The following is a 23,262-nucleotide window of genomic DNA, read 5'->3' as shown; positions in this document are numbered from 1 at the left end:
TAATGCATCTTGAGTCCTTTTGTCCTTTTCACTTTATGTTTACATGCTTTCCCCTAACAGATCCAGAATCAGCTCTCAGGAGCCATCTTCCCCTTCGTTTTTTACCCTGTAAAACTGCCAAAATCGATCACCATGGACGCAGGTCTGTTAATCCACTTTGTATGTCACATTTACTTTAGCATTATGTGCTGTTTATATGCCGTGTTTCAGTCTGGAATATGATTTTATTTTTCTTACAGAGCCCAAACCTCTCACTGATATCAGCATTGTCACCAGAACAGCAGGACACTCGGATATCTCTCGCATCAAGTAATTGTTTTTCCTTTGATTCTTTTCTCACTTTGTGTCCCTCGTTTGACTTCTGTCACTTTACTGTCACTTCCTCCAGTTCTTCCAGTGCCCTGCCGTTGTCTTTGTTTGTTGAGAAGCACTATACTGTATTTGTGTGATTCTGATTCTGATCTGCTCCCTACAATCCCATTGGCCTGTAAACCATTTGTATTTGTAATGCTTTGCATTTCAGCCACATGTTGGCATGTAATTCCTGTTTTTCTCAGTTTTGCTGCAAAATGGTGATGGGAATGTCTGTCCACCTCAGGTACTTCAAGGTGTTGATTCAAGAGATGGATCTGAAGGTGGATCTGGGCTTCATGTATGCCATCCTGGACCTGTTCACACCTGAGAACGCCAGCATCATGAACTCAGCACAGGAGGTCAGATACTCCCATATCCAAACTCAGTTAACACACCCTGTGTTTTGTTCAGAATATGTGATACATTAGTTTAATCAACTTGAAGAGTCATCCATTCTGACTCTGGCGTTTCTGTGCCTGTTTATTTGTGCTTGTCTTATACCTCAAGGTGGAACTGTTTGAGAAGGACATTGAGTATATAAAGACAGAACTAAACCATGCCTCTGCTGCTGACACCTCTCCTATCAGCCTCTATGAGTACTTCCACATTTCCCCCATCAAGGTACAGTACACAGTATGTGTGTATGTAGGTCATGCTATAATAATGAAATGATGAACAAATATTAAGTAGCAATTTTTTTTTCCAACAACAGCAAAAAGCAAAACAAAGTATTTACTGTTGAAACGGGAAAAAACACGAATAAAACAGCATCAAAAATCAGTTCACAAGACACAGCTACATAACCACACCAGAAACAGCCACATTTAGTCATGTTTTTTTATTTGCAGCTTCACCTGAGTTTCTCTCTGAGTACGGGAGGAGATGACGGCCTGAAGGAGAAGCGAGATAAAGAACTCATTCCTGTCCAGTCTCTCAACCTGCTGCTGAAGAGTATCGGCGCCACGCTAACTGATGTGCAGGACGTCGTCTTCAAGTACGAACGCATCTGAAGTCCCAAATAGACAAAAACATAAATCACACACAGTAGCTTTCATTTCTTTTTGTGTGATTTGTTGTTGGAGGAGTCCCGGCTAATTGACTGATTGTATCATTGATTTCAGGCTGGCCTTCTTTGAGTTGACCTTCCAGTTTTGTACCACCCAGCAGCTACAATGGGAGGTCATCAGACATTACTCCAAGCAGGTAACACACATGCACAATGACAAAGCCATAATAACTCAGAAACTACAGAAGTGTTTTCATATGTCATTTATTTATGTATCCATCAAGTATGAAAATTGTGCAGAATAAAACCCAAAGCAACCAGGGCCTGGTTATGACTCATCTCACCAGCTTCTATATATTCATATTTCAGGCTATTAAACAGATGTATGTGCTGGTACTCGGCCTGGATGTACTTGGAAATCCTTTTGGACTGATCAGAGGACTGTCGGAGGGAGTCGAAGCCTTCTTCTATGAGCCTTATCAGGTATGAATGTAGTACTGAGTAGAAGTACTGATGAGTGCAAAAATAATATATCAATGTAAAGTAAATATATCAAGTTCAAGTTTAGTGCTCATTATTTCAGGTGAACATTTACTTAATTGTGAACAGCTATTAAAACCTATTGAATATTCAAGATGTGTAATGTTGGAAAATATCAGCATTAGGTTTATGTTAACATTTACAGAAGTGTGACTGCTTAAAGCCCCAACAGTGCAGACAGTGTCTTTATGTCTTCTTCCTGTTTAACTGTTATGTGGGGTTTTCCAGGGAGCCATCCAGGGGCCGGAGGAGTTTGTTGAAGGAATGGCTCTTGGGGTGAAGGCTCTGGTGGGAGGAGCTGTTGGTAAGTATGGCGCTCACATAAAAATTATATAGGTGTCTGATCCTTTTAGGAGAAACCTGAATCATCTCTGTGGTATATACAGTAGATACATAAACACTTAATTCCTCCTTTTGTTATTAATACTATATTCAGAACTTTGTTATTCTAACAAATATGAGACCTAAGATCTCTCACAACTGTGTCTACATTCAAAAGAAAACGTTTGTGTGGGATGGTCCTTCTATTTTATTTAATAAGCACATTGAGTTTACCTGTAGTGAAATGTATTATATAAAGTCAGTATGGATAGAAGATGAAGCGACAGAGAAGAACATATTGTAGTAACCCACAAAAGACTTTTAAAGAATGTAGTCACTATAAAGATTTGTATGTGCCGTCCAGGTGGTATAGCAGGTGCGGCCTCCAGGATCACAGGCGCCATGGCAAAGGGTGTTGCTGCCATAACGATGGACGAGGACTACCAGCAGAAGAGACGAGAGACTATGAACAAACAACCCAGTGGCCTGAGAGAAGGGCTGACCAGAGGTGGAAAGGGATTAGTGTCTGTACGTACTCACACTCGTGTTAAGTACCTGAAAATGTAGCCTACCTTTGACACATGTTTTAGAGTGTAAGAATGAACAGTAATGACCTTTCTGTTGAAAATAACATTCATTCATTTAAAGGATTAACTATTTAGATTTCCCACTGGCCTGAAAGAGGGTCTGCCAAGATATAGTCTGCCATATTGAATGAGTTGCTGCTACTTGGTAATATTGTTGTTTTCCTTTCAGGGTTTTGTCAGTGGGATCACAGGGATCGTTACCAAACCTATTAAAGGTATGTTGAATTGGACCCTCATACAGATTTTAGTGAAAACATTTGAAACGTGCTGATCAAGCGGTAACCTTCAGTGCTGAAAAATGAAGCCAACGCGGAAGTGCCAAAAAATTGCAGTTCTTCAAATGAAGACTTGAGGCTGGCTCCAAAAGCGAATGAATCCCCATAGCCCCCTCTGTTAACACGCCCAACTTTACAGCAGAAATAAACATGTTTACAGCCTGGAACAAAAACAGTTTGGGTCTTTATAGCTAATATCTCAGTTCATAACAACTGTACGTGGAGTGAATTTATTATAAAACTCACCCATTTAAGTTATATTAAGGCTTAAAGTTAGACATAATTGAGGGCGTGGCTGCTTTGAGTGACAGGTGGGTGCCATTACAGGCTGTATCGGCGTGCTGTCTGCTCTGCTGCATCACCCGAAAATTGAATGGCGAAACTAACGGCATAAAATCTAAATATTGGTATTGTGTAACTGTGGATTCTGCCCTGATTGCGGAACAGTGTACAAACTCTGTTTTATCAGTTTTCATTAATGTGATGATGTGTTATTTTGCAGGAGCCCAGAAGGAGGGTGCAGCAGGCTTTTTTAAAGGTGTTGGGAAAGGTCTGGTTGGTGCAGTAGCCAGACCTACAGGAGGCATTATTGACATGGCCAGCAGCACTTTCCAAGGGATCAAGAGGTATGTTCATTTCTGTGTGTATGTATTCCCATTTCACAGTTTTAGATCATACATGTGGGTCTGGGATGGAATCAAAATAATCTATAACTTGCATAGTATAAGTAAGAAGATACTTATTTGTGACATGCAGTGTTTACAGAAATACATCAGGAACAAACAAAACCCAGCTTTTTATTACAGCTAGTCATTGGGTCATGTCAGAAGGTATTTAAGTCTGTGCTCATATTTACATGGGAATGTTTGGGTGCCATAGTCATACTGTGTTTAGGGCTGCAACTAACAATTATTTTCATTGTCGATTAAGCTGTCGATTATTTTCTTGATAAATCGATTAGTTGTTTGGTCTGTAAAGGCACGGTCACACATGTGCGAATGCAGGCGAGTGACCATCACCTGCCAAGGTGATATTCAAACTGAAAGTTCACCAAAGTTGAACTACACACGAATGTGATGCGAATTTGCTTCGCAAGCTCAAGCAAATGTTTTTCCCCATCGCTCGCACAGAATGGAAGCGAATGGGAGGGGAATGGTAATTTTTGCGCATGTGTGACCGTGCCTTTAAATGTCAGAAAATGGTTAAAAATGTCGATCAGTGTTTCCCAAAGCCCAAGATGACGTCCTCAAATGTCTTGTTTTGTCCACAACTCAAAGATATTCAGTTTACTGTCATAGAGGAGTAACTAAACCAGAAAATATTCACATTTAAGAAGCTGGAATCAGAGAATTGCTCAATCGTATTATTTCATTATCAAAATAGTTGGTGATTAATTTAATAGTTGACAACTAATCGTTTAATCGTTGGAGCTAAAATTGTGTGTTTGCAGTTTGGAAGTATATCCCTGTTGTGTGTGTGTGTGTGTTCTTAAGGAAGCTGTGTCTCAAAATACATTTGCATGTCTTGTCTCGTTTTCAGGGCAGCGGAGACTTCACAAGATATTGCCTCTCTGCGTCCTCCTCGCTTCATCCACGAGGATGGTGTCATACGACCATATAAGGAGATGGAAGGCCGCGGCAGTCAGATGCTCCAGGTAGGACAAAGTCTCTACAGCATCAGCTCTCCGTAGTCAGACCTGGGCAAATAACAGTTGGTTAATAATATGACATACACTTTAGTACAACTGAATTTTGTCATTGTTATTATAATAAATAATAATAAAATTATATATATATACTTTTTGGACTGCACGACTTTACAGTGATGCATCCGTTATGTGCTCTAAACAATTTGCCCAGGTTTGCTAGTGGAGTTGTATGTGTGAGCATACATACAAGCACATGCACACAGAAATTCATTTCTTATACGAAAGAACTACTCCGATTATGCTGCTTTATTTTAATTATCTTTAAACTTATTATAACGATTGTATTGGCCTTTCCTGTTTATAGATCCTTAGACAGCTCAATTCTCAGATTTTAATTCACTTCTGTGGCTGTTTGGTGTTGTAAGAAGGTAAAAGAACACATTTGCAACCAAAGTAAATAAGCCTGAGCAAAAGTAGAGGGACATCTGAGAACACCGTCAGTTCCAAAGCAAAGATTTACTGAGACATTTTGTGCTCATTCACTTATTTATAGGAAAAAATATGTTATATATTTTACTGCAGCAGAGCTTCTGTGCAGTGTGGCGACCTCACTGTTTTTGCTCCAAACTATTACTCATTGATTTTGTTTGGCAAATTATGCTACATCTGGATGCAAGTATCCTTGAGGTTTGAGCAAAAAATAACTAAACATATTGTTGATTAGCACATTTAATTATAATTTCTGTATTTTTTTAACCTTATTTTCCAATGTGTTTGTGTTTAAGTGACTAATAGAGACAACAATTTCTGAAATTACTCCAGTATTGAGCCAGAGCTGCAATGTAAGCGCTCGGGGCAACTCCTCACCGTTACGTTCACTAGAAGTGTTTGTTTTTGCCACTGACAGGCTCAGATTGTGATTATAAGTGTATGACTACATTATGGAAAGGACCCTACAGCGAAATAAAACATTACCAAGTCTTCCTCGGAGAAGTCTTGTTCTGAAATCTTGTGTCGAAATATTCAGTCGTGAAAATCTTTTAGATAACACTGAGCTACGCTGTCTGTAGTCCAACACAACAAACTCTGCCAACACCAGTGTCCCGTGGCTCTCCTCTCTCCAACACTCACTCACGTTTCCACCGTTGTCTTTTCCGGCAACTAGTCGCATGACACAATGACAAACAGGAGGCAAAAGGTAAGAAAAAAGTTTAATTTCTCTGTAGGGTCCTTTCCATAACGTCGTCAGACACGTACAGTATAATAACAATCTGAGCCTGTCAGTGACACAAACAAGCAATTTTAGTGGACGTACACTGACGATGAGGAACTTCCCAGAGCGATAACATTACAGCCCATTTAGCAACCAAAAATTTGGAGCAATTTTATAAAAGTGTTGTTTCCATTAGTCATTTGGACACAAAAACATGGGGAAGTCCAAGTCCAAGTTGAAAAATACCAAAGTTACCCTTCAAGCTGAATGTGGTTCAGAACCTCTCTGTCAGTAGAATTTAGATTAGATCGATTTTTGTGTCGATTCAAAGTGTTTCAGTTCTGCTTCATTGAAGCGTTGAGCTTTAAACTGTGGGTCACTTTTTGGTCACTTTTTTGTGCTGACATTATGTAGCTGTCGAGCTGGATGGAGTGGGTTGAAGTTTCAGCTTACGAGTCTCAGGTCAGAGCTGCGCTGTTTGGCTGTTAGTAAAGATTTACAGATAGGTGACAAATCAAAGTGCCTCAGTAAGGTGTTGGGCCGCAGCGAGCCTCCAGAACAGATTTAATTCTATAAATATCTGAATTCTACTGGAGGGATATTTCCTCATTTGGCGTTTTGACGATGGTGGTGGAGAGCGCGCTCCAAGAAGACATCAGTTTGATGGAGATCTGGTGACTGTGAAGGCCATAGTATATGATTCACATCGTTTTCATTCTCATCAAACCATTCAGTGAACCCTTCCTCATACTTGTTCCTCCCATCATTTCATTCAGGTTTGTCCTTTAATTTGTCACCCATCTGTATCACCAGATTTAGACCTACTGTGGGCTAGGTTTGTGTGTGTGTAGATGTGTTAGTGACAGATTATTCTCCTTATGCCAAATTAGGACTAATGACACAATAATACAACTAGAAATCATGTGGATGTCACATTTCATGCTTGTGTTTTATTTTTCGGTGGTAACTGTTAACCAGTAACCACCGAAAAATAAAACAGGCTTCAAATAGATTGTGCCTTAATTTATTTTATTTTATACTTGGGGTGGGAAAATCTTGACAGCAAAGCAGTTGGACAGAAGCAAATTTAACAAGTCAAAAATATAAAGAAAATATATATAATAATTCTTTGATAGCGGAGAGACAAGGCTGAACACACTCCCACCTCGGTCTGAGTGGTTTTGACTTGTCTTTAGTAGACAGTGTGACAGTAGCTGTCTGGGTAGAAACAGGCTTTGGTTGTCTCTGCTCTGACCTTGACTCTTCTCTCTTGTCGTGTCCACAGAGGAGCTTGGCCTACAGTGCATGGCGTAGAAGTGACTCAGATGACTCAGATGATGAGGAAAACTAGCTAGAAGCTAGAAGTGGCAGCAGTAGTGTAGCGTTAGTGCTTTGTCTGTAGTCTGTGCTGGAGTTCAAGTTTGATTCACTTTTGGAAGATTTAAACAAACCAAAGAAAGGCCTCTGAGAAAATTTTAAAAATGTGTTTTTATGTATTTTATATTTTTAGTTGTTTATTAGCTTGATGTGTATTTTCTTTTGTTTTGTCTTTATCTTTTATTATTTAACTCCATCACTTTTACCTTTTATCTTACTCTTTTCTTTCATCATTTTCTCACAAGCCACAAAGGAAACCCCTCTCCTCATTGTTTAGATATTCATTCATTCATTCATTCATTCATTCATTGTCAAAGAAAGTCTCATAATCATAGAGTTTTGTCTACTTTCTTTATTTCTTAATATTTATTTTATCATTCTCTCATTCGCTGCCCTCTTGTTCACAATAAAATGTTCACATTTTAAACTTTTACCTGCCATTGTCTTTGTCTTTGTTTCATCCCATCTTTCCTCACCAACCCACAGTATTTTCACTCTTCAAGCTCATGCTTATTTACAGTTTGCAGTTGTTTGAAATTGTTTTGAATGCACTTGTATATAAATTGACATGGAACATAGACATCATTCCGGTTTTAGTCTAATTCAAACATTGAGTTTGTTTTTTAGTCTTGCTGTTTGTTTAAATATTCACTCACTTTCTTTCTCTCTTTCTACAGAAAATCGAGAACGGACGTTTTGCCAAGTACAGATACTTTGCTCATGCCGAGGTCAATGAGTCCGACTTCCTCATGATCACCAAGAGGTGAGTGTTTGATTCTGGCATCTGATTGAGTAAGAAAACAACTTCTCAGCTGCTTTCTAACATTCGAGTTATGTTTGAGATGCACATTACATTTTGTTTTCCTATCGTGTTCCCAGATGATCTTTACTGTATGTTTTTAATCCGGTGTAAACCTTGTTGTGTTTTTGTAAATGGTATATAAGATTTATGTGCTATTTATTACAAGCTGCTAAAATACATCACTCAAACAGTATACTGTATTCTTTTGTCCTCAAAGGAGATATTCGTTGCTTTGTCTAACCCACTTCATGTGGTTTCTTTTCCAGGGGAATATTTTTTGTGACCAAAGGCACATTTGGCCAGCTGACCTGTGAATGGCAGTATCTGTTTGAAGAGTTCACCAAGGATCCGATGATCGTAGAGCACCGCCGACTTCGCATTGAGGCCAAGGTACAAAACTCTTAGAATTGAAATCCAATTAGAAGCTTACTTTCTCCCCTTAGAAGACTTGTGTTTTTACAGATTTATAGCAGATTTTAAACCATTTTTTAGCAGATTATTGCATTAAATGCGTTGTCTTGTGTTCTGCAGGAGAGAGTGAAGTCGGTCTTCCATGCCAAGGAGTTTGGGAAGATCATAAACTTCCAAACTCCTGAGCTAGCCAAGGTGAGTCGACCATTTGGACTATAAGATGCTCCTATTTATATACTTTATATATAGATCCATTTTTTATTGTTAATTTGTTTAAGAAATGCCTGACTGTTATCTGCTGCCTATAGACCATTTCAGTCAGGTTGCGTCTGAAATTCCACACTAACATGCTATTTAGTACACTAAAACAGTATGTGAGATATTTTGGTATGTCCGAAACCTTTTTATGAAATCAATAGTACGTGAATTGCATACTATTTCCGGTGAAATATTACAGTATGCAAACGCTGGGCACTACGGCGGCATACATATCCCACAATGCAATGCGGTAGTGACGATAGCTTTCATAACAGACAGCTTGGTAACATCAATAACGATCAATTAAAGTGTAAAGATTTCACTTTACTAGGCGTAATATCATTTTTTTTAATTAGTTCAGACTTTGATTCTCACAAATTGTCGTTTTGGTCACATGAGGTTGTCACTGGTTGCCATGGTTACACGTCTCCAACCAGCAAGGAGGCTCTCAGGAAGTGACGACGTAAATCAATGCTCAGTGCGTCTGAAAATATTACTGTTTATTCACACAAAAGTATGTTGAACGATAGTACACATATTGGGTATGTAGTGCATAGTATGTGATTTTGGACGAAGCCTATGTGGATGATATCAGCTGACAGGAAGTAAACATGGACCCAAGCTGTTGCCTAGCAATGCAATTCCATTGAAACGGTCTACATATCATCCTACTTGTTTTACTCAAACTCATGTTTCCTTGTGTCATCCAGGCCAAAGTTACTGTATGTGTCCGACCTGCGGTCACAGTAAATGATTGTACAAAAATGATTGTTCTAACTTCGGTTCTTATTTATTTTCAGTGGGTTCTTGCCAGATTGGACGATGCAAGAGAGAGTTTACCCAAAATCTGACTCATCAAGAAGAACAAGAAATTATAAAAAAAAAAGATAAGAAAAGAAAACACACAAAGTCTGTGTGCGTCAGTGCCTTTGTTCTTTACTGCATGCTACTTCTGTTTACCTCCATGTGTGAGTTGTGGTAAGCGATGCTGTATGTTGACTGTTAGTGTGCGTCGGGGGTGAAAGACTGACAGTGTATGTATGTGTGCATGCTTACAAAAGTGCTAGAAATGGACAGCTGACTTCCATTAATTTACCACAGGAGCTCAGAATGCACTGAACCAAACGTAATCTCACTGTCTTCACTCTGCACTCATCCTCTCACGCACACACACTACTGATTTTTAAGGATTTCTTTTAGGAAAACTAACGCAAAGTCTTGAGTTTACAAATACATCTCACCACAAAATGCTAGAGTCTGAAATGCTGGGAGGATTACCTCGGCCTTTAGTTTGCCATACTCAATCAAAACACATTAATTTCATTCCGTTTTATTGAACATATTTCAAGTTGTGTTCGTCTGTAGAAGCTACACTGTTACCGTGCAACAGCTAGTAAGAGACGTGGTAGAAAACAGCTTGAATAACATTGAGGCCAAATCATCTGTAGCTGTGTAGCACATTTAATGTTGTACACTGTTCATTTTATGGATTATATAAAAGGGAAACTAATTTAAATTTTGAGTATGGCTCTATAATAACACAATAATTCACAATGTGCTGTTTTCTTTTACTCTCTATTCCTCTTTTTTATACATCTCTGCAAGAAGAAGACTGTTCAGTGTGTGATTTAGAGCCGCATGTTATTTTTATACCGTACTATCAGCTGTATATTGATTTAATATAGTATCCCATCTGTATATATCCATCTTAACACAATAGTCTGTATTATGGCATTACAGATTGTAATTTTGTGATTTTTATGTTTTTATACCACACATATGCAATGCCAAATATGTTGATGCAGAGAAAAGTATATTTAAAAGAAAATGAATGCTAATTATTAACCGCTGCTGTTTACTCTGATGTACATTTTAAGGGTTTGCTTTTGGTTTGGGGTGCATCGCAGTTTAATACGACTAAATATTTCTGCTGCCATTAATGTTTGTCATTTATGAGCAAAGTGTTCACTGCAGTGGCTTCATTTTTTTTTTGCCCCACTGTTTTAAAATAAATAAAATAAAACGTGTTTCAAATGTATCTCTTGTACCCAGAAAATCTCAAGCACACACATTGTAAGTAACTATAATTGTTTATTGAAAATTACCATAAATATAATTTCTCCTGAGAAGAAACAGTTGAGTAGAGTTCTCCAAAGCACAACTTGGATTATTTACATCTAAACAAACTCAGAGTTTGTGCTGACTGTCCTGAGTAAATAAGGCACTTGTTTACACAGATGGCTCAAAATTCTACACAATATTAAATCACTAAACTCAGGACTAATTGCATGAGCAGAAATTGCATACTTGGATCTTATTTCTGTTAATATTGCATTTTTAAAAGTAATAATATACCGTAAGTAGCCCACACAATAGGTCAATGATATTACTTCACACCAATGTTCACATTATTACCTCTACTGCAAAGTATCATTGTCTTACAACACATTTCGTCAAAGGCTGGAATGGAAACTACAAAACACACAATAACCTACAGAAACAGTTTGTCTGTTACATGTTCATATTCACTTTGGCTGGATTTTTACAGGCACAAAAGAGGAAAATATTGAAACCTTTGCATTAAAGAGCCCATGAATCTTTCCAGTGGATCTAATTGTTCTCTGTTTAGACAGCCAAGACACTGTAAAGTTTTGTTTTATGTAATTCTCCCATCTTGGCTCTCCTCATGTCTGTCCTCCTGCTCCTCTTCACACCAGATTGAATTCCTTCAGGTTGTGTCTGAGGATGGTGTCTTTGACGGCCACGAAGACGAAGCGGATGTTTTCCGTGTCCGTGGCGCAGGTAAAGTGAGGATACATCGTCTTGTCCTTGTCCGGATTTTGTTCTTGGTACATTTTCAGGATGAACTCTTGAGCTGCTGTCGTGTCCTGCTGAGGTCCTGCAATTCAGGGTTGATGTTATTTCAATATGTTTTCAGGAAATTAAACATTGAAACAATTTGTGTTAATTGTTTAAGATTTAAAAAAAATATATTCAAGCCCGTTCTCTAAAGATTTACAAATTTTGATGAGAGAAGAAATGTGAGTGAATGTAAAAGGCATGCTTGTCTGGTTCAGTGGTTCCCAGTCTATTTTCCTTGAAGCCCCCCCTACTTGTATCTAAGAAAAGCTGCGGTGTTGTTGTTGATTGCTACTAGAGGCCTCACTTTGTCTGCATCAAGCGGGAGAGTAAACAGGTTTTTGACTGCAGTGAAAATGTTGTTTTTGAAAGGCTAAACGCCAACAAATATGGATTGAAGCAGATTATTTCGTTCGATTTTGCTAAATAGCAAAAAAAAATACATCTTTTTAAATAGTTTTATATATGGACTTATAAATGTATACATTATCCAGTAAGCAAATGTGATTTTGACAACCTCAGAGCAGACAAATCACCACTGGTCTAGACAATGATTCTCAGTGTATCTTGGTGTGTTGGAAGGTTGCTGATCTTTGAATACACATTTCAATGTTTTGTGTGCCACCTTTTTCACTTTGTGTGCCACATACTACTCAGTCACCACTATATCAGGTACAGCTAGCTAAAACTAATGCAGTCTAATATAACAGTGCTGCAATAAATCATCATGAAGGTCATAATCAGTTTTGTGTGGATTCAGCTTTGGATGGTGCAGTTGAGTTGTACTGCATTCTACAGAGAGGTGTTATTTATTTAGCCTGCCCTCACTGAAATAATTGGGGTGGACAAAATAATAGAAATGCCTGTCAGTATGCAGGATTGTTGTATTAGACTGCATTAGTTTGAGCGATAGGTGTTCCCAATAAAGTGACAGATTAATTGTAGATCATAAGCACTAACTAACCTGTGAATTCAGGGAAGTAATCGGCTACATGGGAGTGCAGGATCTTCTCCTGGAGGATATCAGTCTTGTTGAGGAAGAGAATGACAGAGGAGCGCTGGAACCAGGGGTAGGTTATGATGGTTTTGAACAGGGCCTTGCTCTCCTCCATACGGTTCTGTAATGCAGCGTAAAGAAAGAGGCAACATTGAAGACGCGTTTCAAAAAGGGTCAAAGTCTGGAACTTGATTCGATAATCCTCACCTCGTTGTCGCACTCAGCCAGGACCTGGTCGTACTCGCTGAGCGCCACCAGGAAGATGATGGAGGTGACGTTCTCAAAGCAGTGGATCCACTTCCTCCTCTCTGACCTCTGACCCCCCACGTCCACCATCCTGCCATAACAGAAAAGGAATGCAACGTCACCTATCATGCCTCCTGTTCCAATGCAACATACTTAAGCTATTACCTGTTACATATCTCACCTGAAGATGACATTCTCCATGTCAAAGGGGTATTCGATGATGCCCGTGGTTGGCACTCGGACTCTGAGGATATCCTGCAGGTCAGGTAAATAAGAGGGTTCAGAAATCCGATCCAGCTGGGTGAGATAGCTGAAAAAAGGAGGAGAAAATGAAAGGAAATATGAAGGAAAATAATAGAATTGGGGGAATGTTGTGACTATTAAAATAGGTAGAAAGATTGCACACACATGTAGATTGCATGTAGTTATCTGTGCATCGTCACCTAAGTATTGACTGAATTTGTGACTGTCGGTTGGTGAGACTTAGAGGGGAAATTGAAACCTTTACAAATTGAGTGTATTTTAGTACACGCTGCATTTGCATGGCTTAAAATAGCAACCACAAGCTAAAAACAGTTGCTTTTCTTTTCTCTTTTTATCTGGATCATCAGTCGCTTCACAAAAACAACAGGATCTTTATTAATGCTAATTCTTGTTCACTCACCTCCTGTGCTCATTGCAGGATTGACACAGCAAGATACAGAGGAAGGATTTTATACATTTTATCTCCCAACATTAAGGTCTAGATGCTCAAAACCTTCTCCCCACTACCAGGAAAAACATCTGGTGGGGAAATACCAAATCATCTATTTCTTTCCTTATTTATGTTGGACTAAAAGGAGTCCGATTTGAATATTCTGAACCTGAAAACGCAGGAATCGGCATTATAAATACACACCATATGTACTTTTGAATTGAAGGTAAATTCCCTGCAGGTTGCTAAAAACCCCAAGTACACAATACTGAGCACATAACCTCAGTGTAGCTTCTGCTCTGCCTATTATAATGCCATGCAAACCTTGCAACAAACACTTACAGTATAATATTTGAAGCATAATACATTGATGGAGACTGTCAGAGAGGTGTTGAACTGACCTGTTTAATATTCCTAGACCTTAATCTGTGGAGTTAACTTGTTCTTCTTATTTTGTCTACCCTCTGTAATATCTGTGGTAACTATTTGGCAGAGCTGAAGAGTGTAGAATCAAGTTACAAGTATGTATATCTAAAGCTCACTATTTGGTGGAGTCGGACAGCTGGTATTCTCTGCGTCGGTCGTAGCACTCCTGTACCCCTGCGTCGTCCCACAGACTCTTGATGGCCACCGCGAGGCTTTGCTCAAACTCCTCCACCTTATCCACCTCCACCTCCAGAACTGAGTTTGCAAGGCTCTATGGACACACAGACAAACAGGGAGACAATTAAAAACGGTCCTGAATACCAATTTTTGCAGGCTGACATGTTCTTCTGTCTGTCTGTCTCCATCTCCCCCGTTTCAGTGCCCGGGATAGTGCTGCTGCTGCATTACTGCACACACACGCACCTTTACACACAACAAACAGCGATATACGTCTGAGAATAACTAATAATAATTAATGTTGAATATGAATAATGCTGTGGGATTATTCCTGATTTCCTGGGATTTATACATTATTATTACATACTTGTATAATACAAAAAAACAAAGCATTTGAATATTGATTTGGAGGTCGATTGTCATGGCAATGGTTGAAGCTTCGAAGCTTCAAAGTATTGGGGTCAGTTCTAGGTTCATCCCACATGTCCCACTTCATACTTTCTTAAATTCAAATGATTAGTCAGACTTATAGCTGAGTTTGTGCTAAAAAAAAAAAAAAAGGACACAAAAGGCCTTTTTCAAGCACGAGTGTAAATAATGAAATTAATGACGCTGTATTCCATTTAGCTGCTCCTGGCAGTGTTGTGCAAGTTCACACTTCACTAGACCTAGCTCAAAGTTCACAGTCCCACAAGATTAACAGTTCACGTTCATTTATTCCATTTTTTTCTTTTTTAAACTGGTCGGATGCTATGGTGTTTAATGAGTCAGATTTATTTTCAGCATCCTGTTCCGCACCACCAGGCTCAGGGACCGCTTCATACCACAGACCATAAGACTTTTGAACTTGTGAGCTCTTGACACTTTACCATTATACTGTCACTTTACCTCTATATACTTTACTGACTGTTTTAAAAGCTGTTGGCATCTCTGTTAGCTATAAAGCCCGATAATTGAACTTACACTACTTTGTTTTAGATTCTCAGTTTGCTGTAACTTGTGTGATCTTACTTTTTTTATATAGGCCTATATTTTAATTCAAGTGTTCTGGGAGAAAACTAGGCTTCTGCACCTGCTCATGTCTCTGTTTTCAGGCTTTATAAAATCTAGCCTGTGACGGGAGACTTTGACCAATCACAGGTCATTTCAGAGAGAGAGCGTTTCTATTGGCTGTGCTCTGGCTGGTGGGCGGTGCTTGATATTTCCTCAACTGATCTCAACATGGCTGCCGGGTCACAAACTTTCTCATTTTACAGCAAATCACTACACTAAAAGATGTTTCTGAAAACATTTGAGATGAGAAAATGGCATTACAGTAACAGAATATTGATTCATATTTGATCAGCGCTGCCTAGTTTGACCGTTTGGTCGGAGTTCGCAAGTGATTGACAGCTGCTCAGAGACGGCAGCTGGACGGCAGACTCCAGATCAGCTCTGATTGGTTGTTTTCCTCCGGTCTGTGAAATCTTGCAGATGCAGTAGAGCAGAGCCATCGTTAGTGTTATTAGTAACACCTGTGTTTTTCCTACCATGACTACTCAACATGTGGACTGTGCACTAGTGACACCAGAGTAGTTTTCACTGATAGCAAAAGGAGCAGAGCCAGTTTGACTCAGTACCTGGTTCTGGGGATTAGAGAAGGCTATACTAAAAGCCTCCATGGCTCTGGTCATGGCCTGCATGGAGGTGAAGATGTTCTGGTAGACCAGTTTGGCATAGCACCTCTTGTCCTCATCTGTGTATCCTCCTCCATGGATGATCCTCATCTGTTTGATGAAGGTACTCTTTCCACTCTCTCCAGTTCCTGTTGGATACAGTGAGATTTAAATCTTTCCACACTTATCTGACTGTTTCTGTGCAGAGTCAAGTTGGGGTTAATACTATAGTGTAGTCTTCTTTGTGTTCAAACATGTCAAAGTGCAATTACGGCTGAGCAATATTTTGATATGTATCTTCAAAATGGTATAAAAATGTCTATATCGTTTCTATAGTGATAAAGGCTAGGCCTATATTTATTTATTTTTTCTCTATAATTTCACATAAAACTGTTTTTGCACAAGTTCTTAAAATGAGAAAATACTTTTGATTTGTCAAGTATATAATTCACACAGGAGTATAATAATAGTCTTTACCATGTTGACTATTTATTTATTTATTGAATTACCAGAAAACCTTCTATATTATGACATATATCGTTATCGAGATATGAAATTACCTATATCGTGATAGAAGATTTTGTCCGTATCGTCCAGCCCTACTGTATGTGCAATAGAGCGGTGTCTGACAGTCAAACAAACAGACACACACTCTACTTAAAAGGTCTAAATGCATTATCTGTCCTAGTTTAACACACAACACACACACACACAGTCTCTGTCCGTCACGTTCCTCTACAGTTTACAGCACACGCTCCTAATTTTCTCATTCAGACCACATGATGCTGAATCTATTTGTTTAACAAATGTGTGTTTGTTACCAGACCTGAGTATTGAAAGTTGCCATGTGGGCGTGTGTGTGTGTGCGTGCGTGTGTGTGAGACTATACACCTGCGTCTGTCTGTATCCCTGCCTGCCAGAAAGTGTGTTAAAGCTCTGTCATCACTTTGAGTGGTGCTAGCAGTGTTCTCGTTTCCTGGCTGTTTTGCATGGCATCATGAATACTTGAGTCTTTACATCTTAGCAAACAAGGCTTAGACAAATCGTCTGCATTTGAATGCACCTTCTTTACAAGTCAAGTTTCTTGGAGATGGTGGGGGGGGGGGTTTGGGCAAGACATGCAGGTAAACACGGAGACGGAGGCAAATCATGATCCTGAACGTCTGCTGTGTTTTACTTGTTCAGAGAGAGAGAGTTGGCTTTAAATGAGCTCAGAGGCCTCACTCTGTCATCACTGTATGCACCCTGGTGTTCAGGTCTCCAGTAGGATTCATGTTATTCTTATTGTGGCATGTCTTTAATGTGATATTTGATGTAGTTATTTCAAAGACTCTCACATCAGACTTTTCTTTTTGTTTCTCTCTTTTGGAGCAGATCTGCGCTGTTCATTAGTATCCAAACAGAAAGGATCTGCATGGACTTTATTATTCCTCTGTATGTTAATATCATGATAGATTATTCAATAATTGGATGATTAACCCCTTAAAACTCTGACAGCCTGCCGGCGGGCCCTGCCGCTATTCTTTTAGAGGTTGTTGCGGGGTGAGTTTTCAAGCTAGAGTGAAGAAGAAAAGTGAAGAAATCCATTGGTGCCAGTCATGTCATGCTAGCTTGTCTAAATTTTGGGGAGGAAAAACTGGCATGGTGATTTTCAAAGGGATCCCTTGACCTCTGACCTCAAGATATGTGCATGAAAATGGTTTCTATGGGTACCCACGAGTCTCCTCTTTACAGACATGCCCACTTTATGATAATCACATGCAGTGTATGATGTATTTGAATATTTCTGCACACCGGGGTCCCTAAACAGTCTTGGAATTACATAAATCACCGTATCACTGTAAAGCTGAGACTCTTGTGGATCCAATGAGTCCAATTGTATTCATGGGTGATGATGTTAGTCCTCATAGTAGCCATTTCATTGTAGTGAAACCATTTTTTAAAATTTGACCAAACTGTATAAAATGACCTGTGGTGACCTCTAAGATAATCACAGCCTCATGAAACTTTACAGCCACAAACTACAGACATAGAGCATTCAGAGGATGGATGGTTTTCCTAGGTGGATTGACAATAGGGGAGTTTCTGAGCAGTTTCCAGAACAGAAGCATTCGTCATCTAATCACTGAAAAATACAATTCTTGCAGAAATCTCCATATGTCAAAAGTTTTATGGCCAAATCACAGCATGGCTTTTTCCTATGTTGTTCCTCAAGGTCTTGGTGTCTTAATGAGGTATTTTGGAAGGATTATTGATAATTTTTTATCAATTCTCGAATGGTAAAAAATGGTTAAATTTAATACTAAATCTTTGTAACAAATGGTATCAACTTCAAAATTGCGAGACATAAGTGAGGATGGGAATGGACATCACAAACTTATATCATCATGTTCTATGCTCTGTTACACTTTCACAATTTATTTTTAATTGATGAATTAATTTATTAATTCCTTTTTATTTCTTATTTATGACTAGAACAACTTGACACACCGTGCTGAGCTGCACCTCAAATTAATCTTCATGTTCCCAGCTTTCAGATGACGTACACCACTTCTATGTGACATCTACTGTAGCCTTTTTATCTACCCCCGTCTTCCAGGGGTAGATAAACCACTAAGAAAAAGTGGGTGGAATAAAAAGGGGTTAACAATTGATTAATCAACTTATGCTGTAAAAAGTCATACAGACACAAAAGTGTGTACAACAAGCAACCATTTCTAAACTAAGCTCTTTGCATGCTGCTCCTTTTTACCTGATGAATGAATATTGATATAATTAAATGTCTTTTTCCTTTGAAAGTTCTCCCTTAGTGGACACAAGTAGCTCCAATAAATTTAAAATTAATTAAAAAATGTACAAATTGATTCCTGTATGACTTGCAGACGGAATACTGTTTAAATTAAATAAACATTTGAAATACTTAAAGGGACACTCCACTGATATGACACATGAAGATCATTTTATTTGTCATGGGGAGTATGCTACTACTCAGCCTGCATAAACTGTTGCTTGTTGTCGAGGCTGACAATCTGTGATCAGAGACATCGTGGCTTGGGTGATTCTCTGAGTAGATAATGTAGTTGCTGAAAAAGCATTGCTTAATTATTTTACATGCATTTTTGTTTCTTTACATGAATGTATTCATTTGCCTACATTTGTGTCTTTGTGCATGTAAATGTGTGGGTATGTCAAAGTGGTGCAGTGTGGTGATTTACAGTTCCCCTGTGGGCGATGAATGTTGATCTCAACCCACACCTACACACACATACTCACACAGTCAGTAGACATGACACACATACAGAATTGACCACATACACCTCCTCACACCTACACATGCAGTATTTCCCGTAACGCGACGCCAGCTCTGTGAATGAATGTGGTGTTAATGTCGCCGAGATAAGAACTACTATCACCTGTCACACTCTGACCGCTGAAGTTAAACTAACATGGCAGGTGAGGCTTTGGAGGGGATGTAGAGCACAAAAGAAGAAGTCACTAAACTACAACAAATTTTGAACTGTGTGGCAGCCATCACACAAAAACAACCCCTAATATATGCCAATTATTAGAATTATATACATCCTTTTTTCAGTGTACTCGTTCGGCATGGTTGCGATTTAGCAAATATGTCATACATTTATGTTCCATTTTACTGTTTCTCAGCTGTTTCAGTATATTTCTTCTCAGGCACAATAAAAACATGAAAACAGTTGCATAATATTAATAATGCTAATCTAGAGAGGTTGCGAACAAGAAATTAATATTTCACAAATCTCAATCCACTTTATTCTTGTTTCCCCATGCTTTGTCAATTTATTTTGTTTTCCTCTTCATTCCTTTCTTGTTGTCTATACTCTTTGTGTGTTTTCTACTTGCATGAGTTTTAGTTTGTTAATATTTATTATCAATACTACAAATGTAAATGCCTACATGGTTGGTAGTCTGTACAAATGATTGAAAAATGTTTTCTTTTATGTTGCTTTCACTGTTTGTCTAATGATGTCCAGGTGCAGAGGAAATGCAGCTGAACCAAGTGACCAATACTTGTATAACTGTACTGTATAGAGTGGTGTTGACATGTGTGCATTGTCCTACAGATTGTCAACTCTCTTGACTGAATGGACAGAAGAGGCAGCATGTTTCATTCTGCTTCACTCCCACTCGTCCTCTCTAGTGGCCTGACTGTGACCATCCTAATGAAACCCACTGAGACCTCTGAGTCACTCTGATCAGGCAAATAAATGTTATTGTTACAGTACTTCCCACATGTCGAAGATTACAGATTGCTTTATACTTTTGTCATCTAATTGTTTATAACATTTTGAGTTACCTGGAAAGGGTGAATTACAAAGAGACAATGCATAATGTATATTTTAGACGGAGTTATTGTATTACTAACCATGATTGCAATCAGTTCAAGTTCTGCAAAACAGTGTTTTCAATGTCAAAAATGTTTCAAAAGTCACACTTAATAGTGAGCTTTGATGACTGAGTCGTCCTGCTCATCAGACAGTTAATATTATTAATAATACTACTACTAATAATAATAACTTTATTTATATAGTACCTTTTAAAAACAGAGTTTGCAAAGTGCTTTGACAGACAAAGCAAAAGCAGGATGCTCAGGAGACAATATAACAAAAGAAAGCCAAACTGTAAGGCTAAACAAAATGATGAATAACAAAATAAAAGCAATAACAAGACAATAAAAGGAATAAAAAGGACAACGTAACGTAAAAGCACGTCTATAAAAATGGGTTTTAAGAAGTGAGTTAAGCGTTATCTCCTCAGGCAGGTCATTCCAAAGCCGAGGGGCCCTGATGGCAAAAGCACCTTTTAGATTTAAGCCTCGACTCTGGAACAGCCAGAAGGTCTCCACCTGAGCATCTGAGACTGTGGGCTGGCTCATATGGGGTCAACATTTTTGCTATATAGCTTGGGGTCAGAACCAGACGTGCTTTAAAAGTGATCAGTAAAATTAAAATCAACTAGGCCTATAAATGGAACAGGGAGCCAATGGAGAGGAGCCATAGTTGGGGTGATGTGATGAAACCACTAAGAAGCCTAGTTGCTGCATTCTGAACTAGTTGAAGAGTTAAGCCTCTGTTCATCCATTTCACCAGCCCACTGACTCCACATACATTCTCATAACTTCCCAGGAGATCTTACAGTAACTTACAGTGACGTCCTGGGCAGCAGTGAACTGAAGCAGCATGCACTGTACCGCAATCTACATAATGCTGAATGTTAAAGCTTGACACCTTTTTAAGATTTTATCCCATCAAAGATTCAAGGGTCAGATACTGTTTGTTCAGCAAGCAGAGAAAATCATTTTCAAAGCAAATGAAATGGGAGTCTAAATAAATTGGGTCCAGCCCTTTCTCAGACAGCAGTGCAGGCAAACCTGTACGTGGCTCATGTCCTGCTCAGGACTGGATTTGCATATCAGCTTTGCATGAGGCGCGCCCGCAGCAGCTAGTTATGGCTTTCTAACACACCACTGACCGAGGCCTCGACGGTGGCTCGTGTGCCTGAAGTGCTCCCACACTGCTGCAGTAAAACAGGTCGTCTCCAGACTGATAGAGTCATGGATGACCTTTGGTGACACCTCTCTGATCTGTCAAGTGTTCCCAAAGCTACACAAGTGAACATACAACACAGAATGATAGCACTGAAGGAAACAAAACTGGTTTCAAGCCTTAAGCCCTTTCTCAAACAGCATCAGACCTGTTGAAGTGTCCTTGAGCAACTATTACCAGGAAGTAAGCTGCCCTTCCTTCACTATGACAGGATAAGTGCAAGACTTTTATAAGCATCAGAAGCTTCACAACCATGAAGCATGGACAACTCCCTCTGAAAAGTCCACTTAGGTTTACCCACACGGTCTGTCAGCTCTACTAATAATAATGGACATCACATTCATATTTGCCCATCATTATTTTTTTCTTTAATCCGGTTTCCTACAAATGCTCAGATGGGACCGGAGGGAAATAAAACACCCACACGTCTCCAGTCCATCATGGAGCAAAATACAGGAATCCCCCAACGCAAAGCTCCTCTGGGGGAATTTGACTGGAAACCAACGCGTCAGTTTCGGTTTGTGTAGACATTTATGACTGGAAACGGACCAACGTCAAAACACAATATCATCTTACAACTGTCAAATCTCCCTCTGCATGTGACTGATGTCAGTATTTATGTGGCAAATGTGAACTAAATGAGTCCAGTAGACTAAATGAATCAAGCTTGAAAGCTCTCCGTGGTGCGTAAAATGAATGGCACACTCTGCTCACACCCTGGATGTTCAGGGGAAACTAGTAGCCAGTGTGCACTGCACCACATCCGGACACCAGAGAGAGAGGAATGAGGGGGAAAGGAAATGTAGAGAACAGTTAGATATGAAACATGTGCCTCCTCATGATGCACAGTCACCAATCTATCCAACAAACCCATCAAACATCTTAAATTACAGAGAATGGATATACAGTGGCTGTTTATTCCTGCATTATATTATAATTAAAATACAGTTTTGTCTCAGAAGGGAATGGACTCTTGTTATTGAAAATATTTTTATTTTTATTTATTTTCTATATATTTATTTTCTGTTTATGTATCTTCATTTTGTTAGAGGTGCCATTTAATTGTTTAATTGTATGATTGATAGTGTGAAGCTGCATATTGATTTTGGCTCTGTAAGAAAGTGAAAAGTTAAGAGAGAACAGGTGGGTGTGTGGGGTATGTTATGTTTGTTAAAGTAAATCCTGTATTGTGTATATATTGCATAATAATTCTGATGTTTGTATAACAAAAAAATAAATAAAGATATTGTTAAAAAAAAAAAAAAAATGCAGTTTTTGTCGACAGTGCTGCTGAGTGCTGTCCCACCTGCAGGGATATACCTGCATGTCCAGGTGTGGTCAGGAAGTCAAATATTTCATCAGAGGAACAATTTTTAAGAGTTTTGAGAGATTATTTTATGACTGAAAAGGCACACAAAAGATAAGGATGAAGTTTCATCCCATTAAGAGCATATTTCCAGTTTATAATTTACCCCAGGATGTTACTTTGGAGTAAAGACCACTAAGTATGGGTGGTTTGATCCCTGGTGGGTGATGCTCACCTAACAGCAGCAGCTTCAGCTCCCTGCGAGAGTCCTTCTTGTCTCTCCTCAGCTGCTTCTCGATCTCCTCGTTGATCCTCTGGTTCTCCTTCTCCTCCGCCGACACACAACATCCAGGCATCGTTCACTCTGACCGGCTACACAGCTCTCCAATGAGCTCCTCTGCTGCTGCTGGCGACCTGAACAAGTGTCTCCTCTCTCTCACTTCACACAGTCAGTGGCAAAAGACGCAGAGCATCTTTAAAAGTGATGCCTTCTTCTTCCTCTCAAGTGAGAAAAGCAGCTTATTGAGGAAG

The 23,262-nt window shown here is 39.1% G+C and overlaps 2 protein-coding genes across 4 annotated transcripts in view; one reads left to right on the top strand and one right to left on the bottom strand.

Moving 5' to 3' along the window:
- Nucleotides 1–9,680, top strand: part of vps13a (vacuolar protein sorting 13 homolog A) — a 45,667-nt gene extending 35,987 nt beyond the window's left edge. For 2 of the 3 annotated variants that reach the window (XM_037777662.1, XM_037777661.1), the window contains 16 exons: nt 61–142; nt 240–309; nt 599–713; nt 862–975; nt 1,203–1,348; nt 1,476–1,557; nt 1,730–1,843; nt 2,129–2,204; nt 2,586–2,749; nt 2,978–3,023; nt 3,586–3,709; nt 4,623–4,737; nt 7,999–8,084; nt 8,390–8,513; nt 8,655–8,729; nt 9,593–9,680. In XM_037777662.1, coding sequence (XP_037633590.1) covers nt 61–142; nt 240–309; nt 599–713; nt 862–975; nt 1,203–1,348; nt 1,476–1,557; nt 1,730–1,843; nt 2,129–2,204; nt 2,586–2,749; nt 2,978–3,023; nt 3,586–3,709; nt 4,623–4,737; nt 7,999–8,084; nt 8,390–8,513; nt 8,655–8,729; nt 9,593–9,643 — 1,584 coding nt within the window. In that variant the 3' untranslated portion in view covers nt 9,644–9,680. Of the gene's footprint in view, nt 1–60; nt 143–239; nt 310–598; nt 714–861; nt 976–1,202; nt 1,349–1,475; nt 1,558–1,729; nt 1,844–2,128; nt 2,205–2,585; nt 2,750–2,977; nt 3,024–3,585; nt 3,710–4,622; nt 4,738–7,229; nt 7,753–7,998; nt 8,085–8,389; nt 8,514–8,654; nt 8,730–9,592 lie in introns of those variants that run through there. The other variant, XM_037777663.1, reaches the window with a different exon arrangement.
- Nucleotides 9,681–10,866: 1,186 nt separating this feature from the next.
- Nucleotides 10,867–23,262, bottom strand: LOC119492881 (guanine nucleotide-binding protein subunit alpha-14-like). The gene is made up of 7 exons (XM_037777753.1): nt 22,967–23,262; nt 15,811–15,995; nt 14,131–14,285; nt 13,076–13,204; nt 12,856–12,985; nt 12,616–12,769; nt 10,867–11,691 (listed from the first exon to the last, which is right to left on the bottom strand). Exons 1-7 carry the CDS (start codon nt 23,085–23,087, stop codon nt 11,501–11,503), a joined length of 1,065 nt encoding a protein of 354 aa, XP_037633681.1. The 5' UTR covers nt 23,088–23,262; the 3' UTR covers nt 10,867–11,500.

Source organism: Sebastes umbrosus, chromosome 8 (assembly GCF_015220745.1).
Source record: "Sebastes umbrosus isolate fSebUmb1 chromosome 8, fSebUmb1.pri, whole genome shotgun sequence".
Classification (NCBI taxonomy): Eukaryota; Metazoa; Chordata; class Actinopteri; order Perciformes; family Sebastidae; genus Sebastes; species Sebastes umbrosus.
Note: the sequence above shows the minus strand (reverse complement) of the source record. Positions and strands in the feature narration are given on the sequence as shown.

What these genes read in the sequence shown, in the direction of transcription:
- LOC119492881 (XM_037777753.1), bottom strand. Translation starts at nt 23,087, where the DNA reads ATGCCTGGATGTTGTGTGTCGGCGGAGGAGAAGGAGAACCAGAGGATC. An exon ending in TGGCTGAGTGCGACAACGAG is followed by an intron (nt 12,770 to 12,855) that starts GTGAGGATTATC and finishes GCTGCATTACAG; the next exon opens with AACCGTATGGAGGAGAGCAA. An exon ending in TTACTTCCCTGAATTCACAG is followed by an intron (nt 11,692 to 12,615) that starts GTTAGTTAGTGC and finishes CCTGAATTGCAG; the next exon opens with GACCTCAGCAGGACACGACA.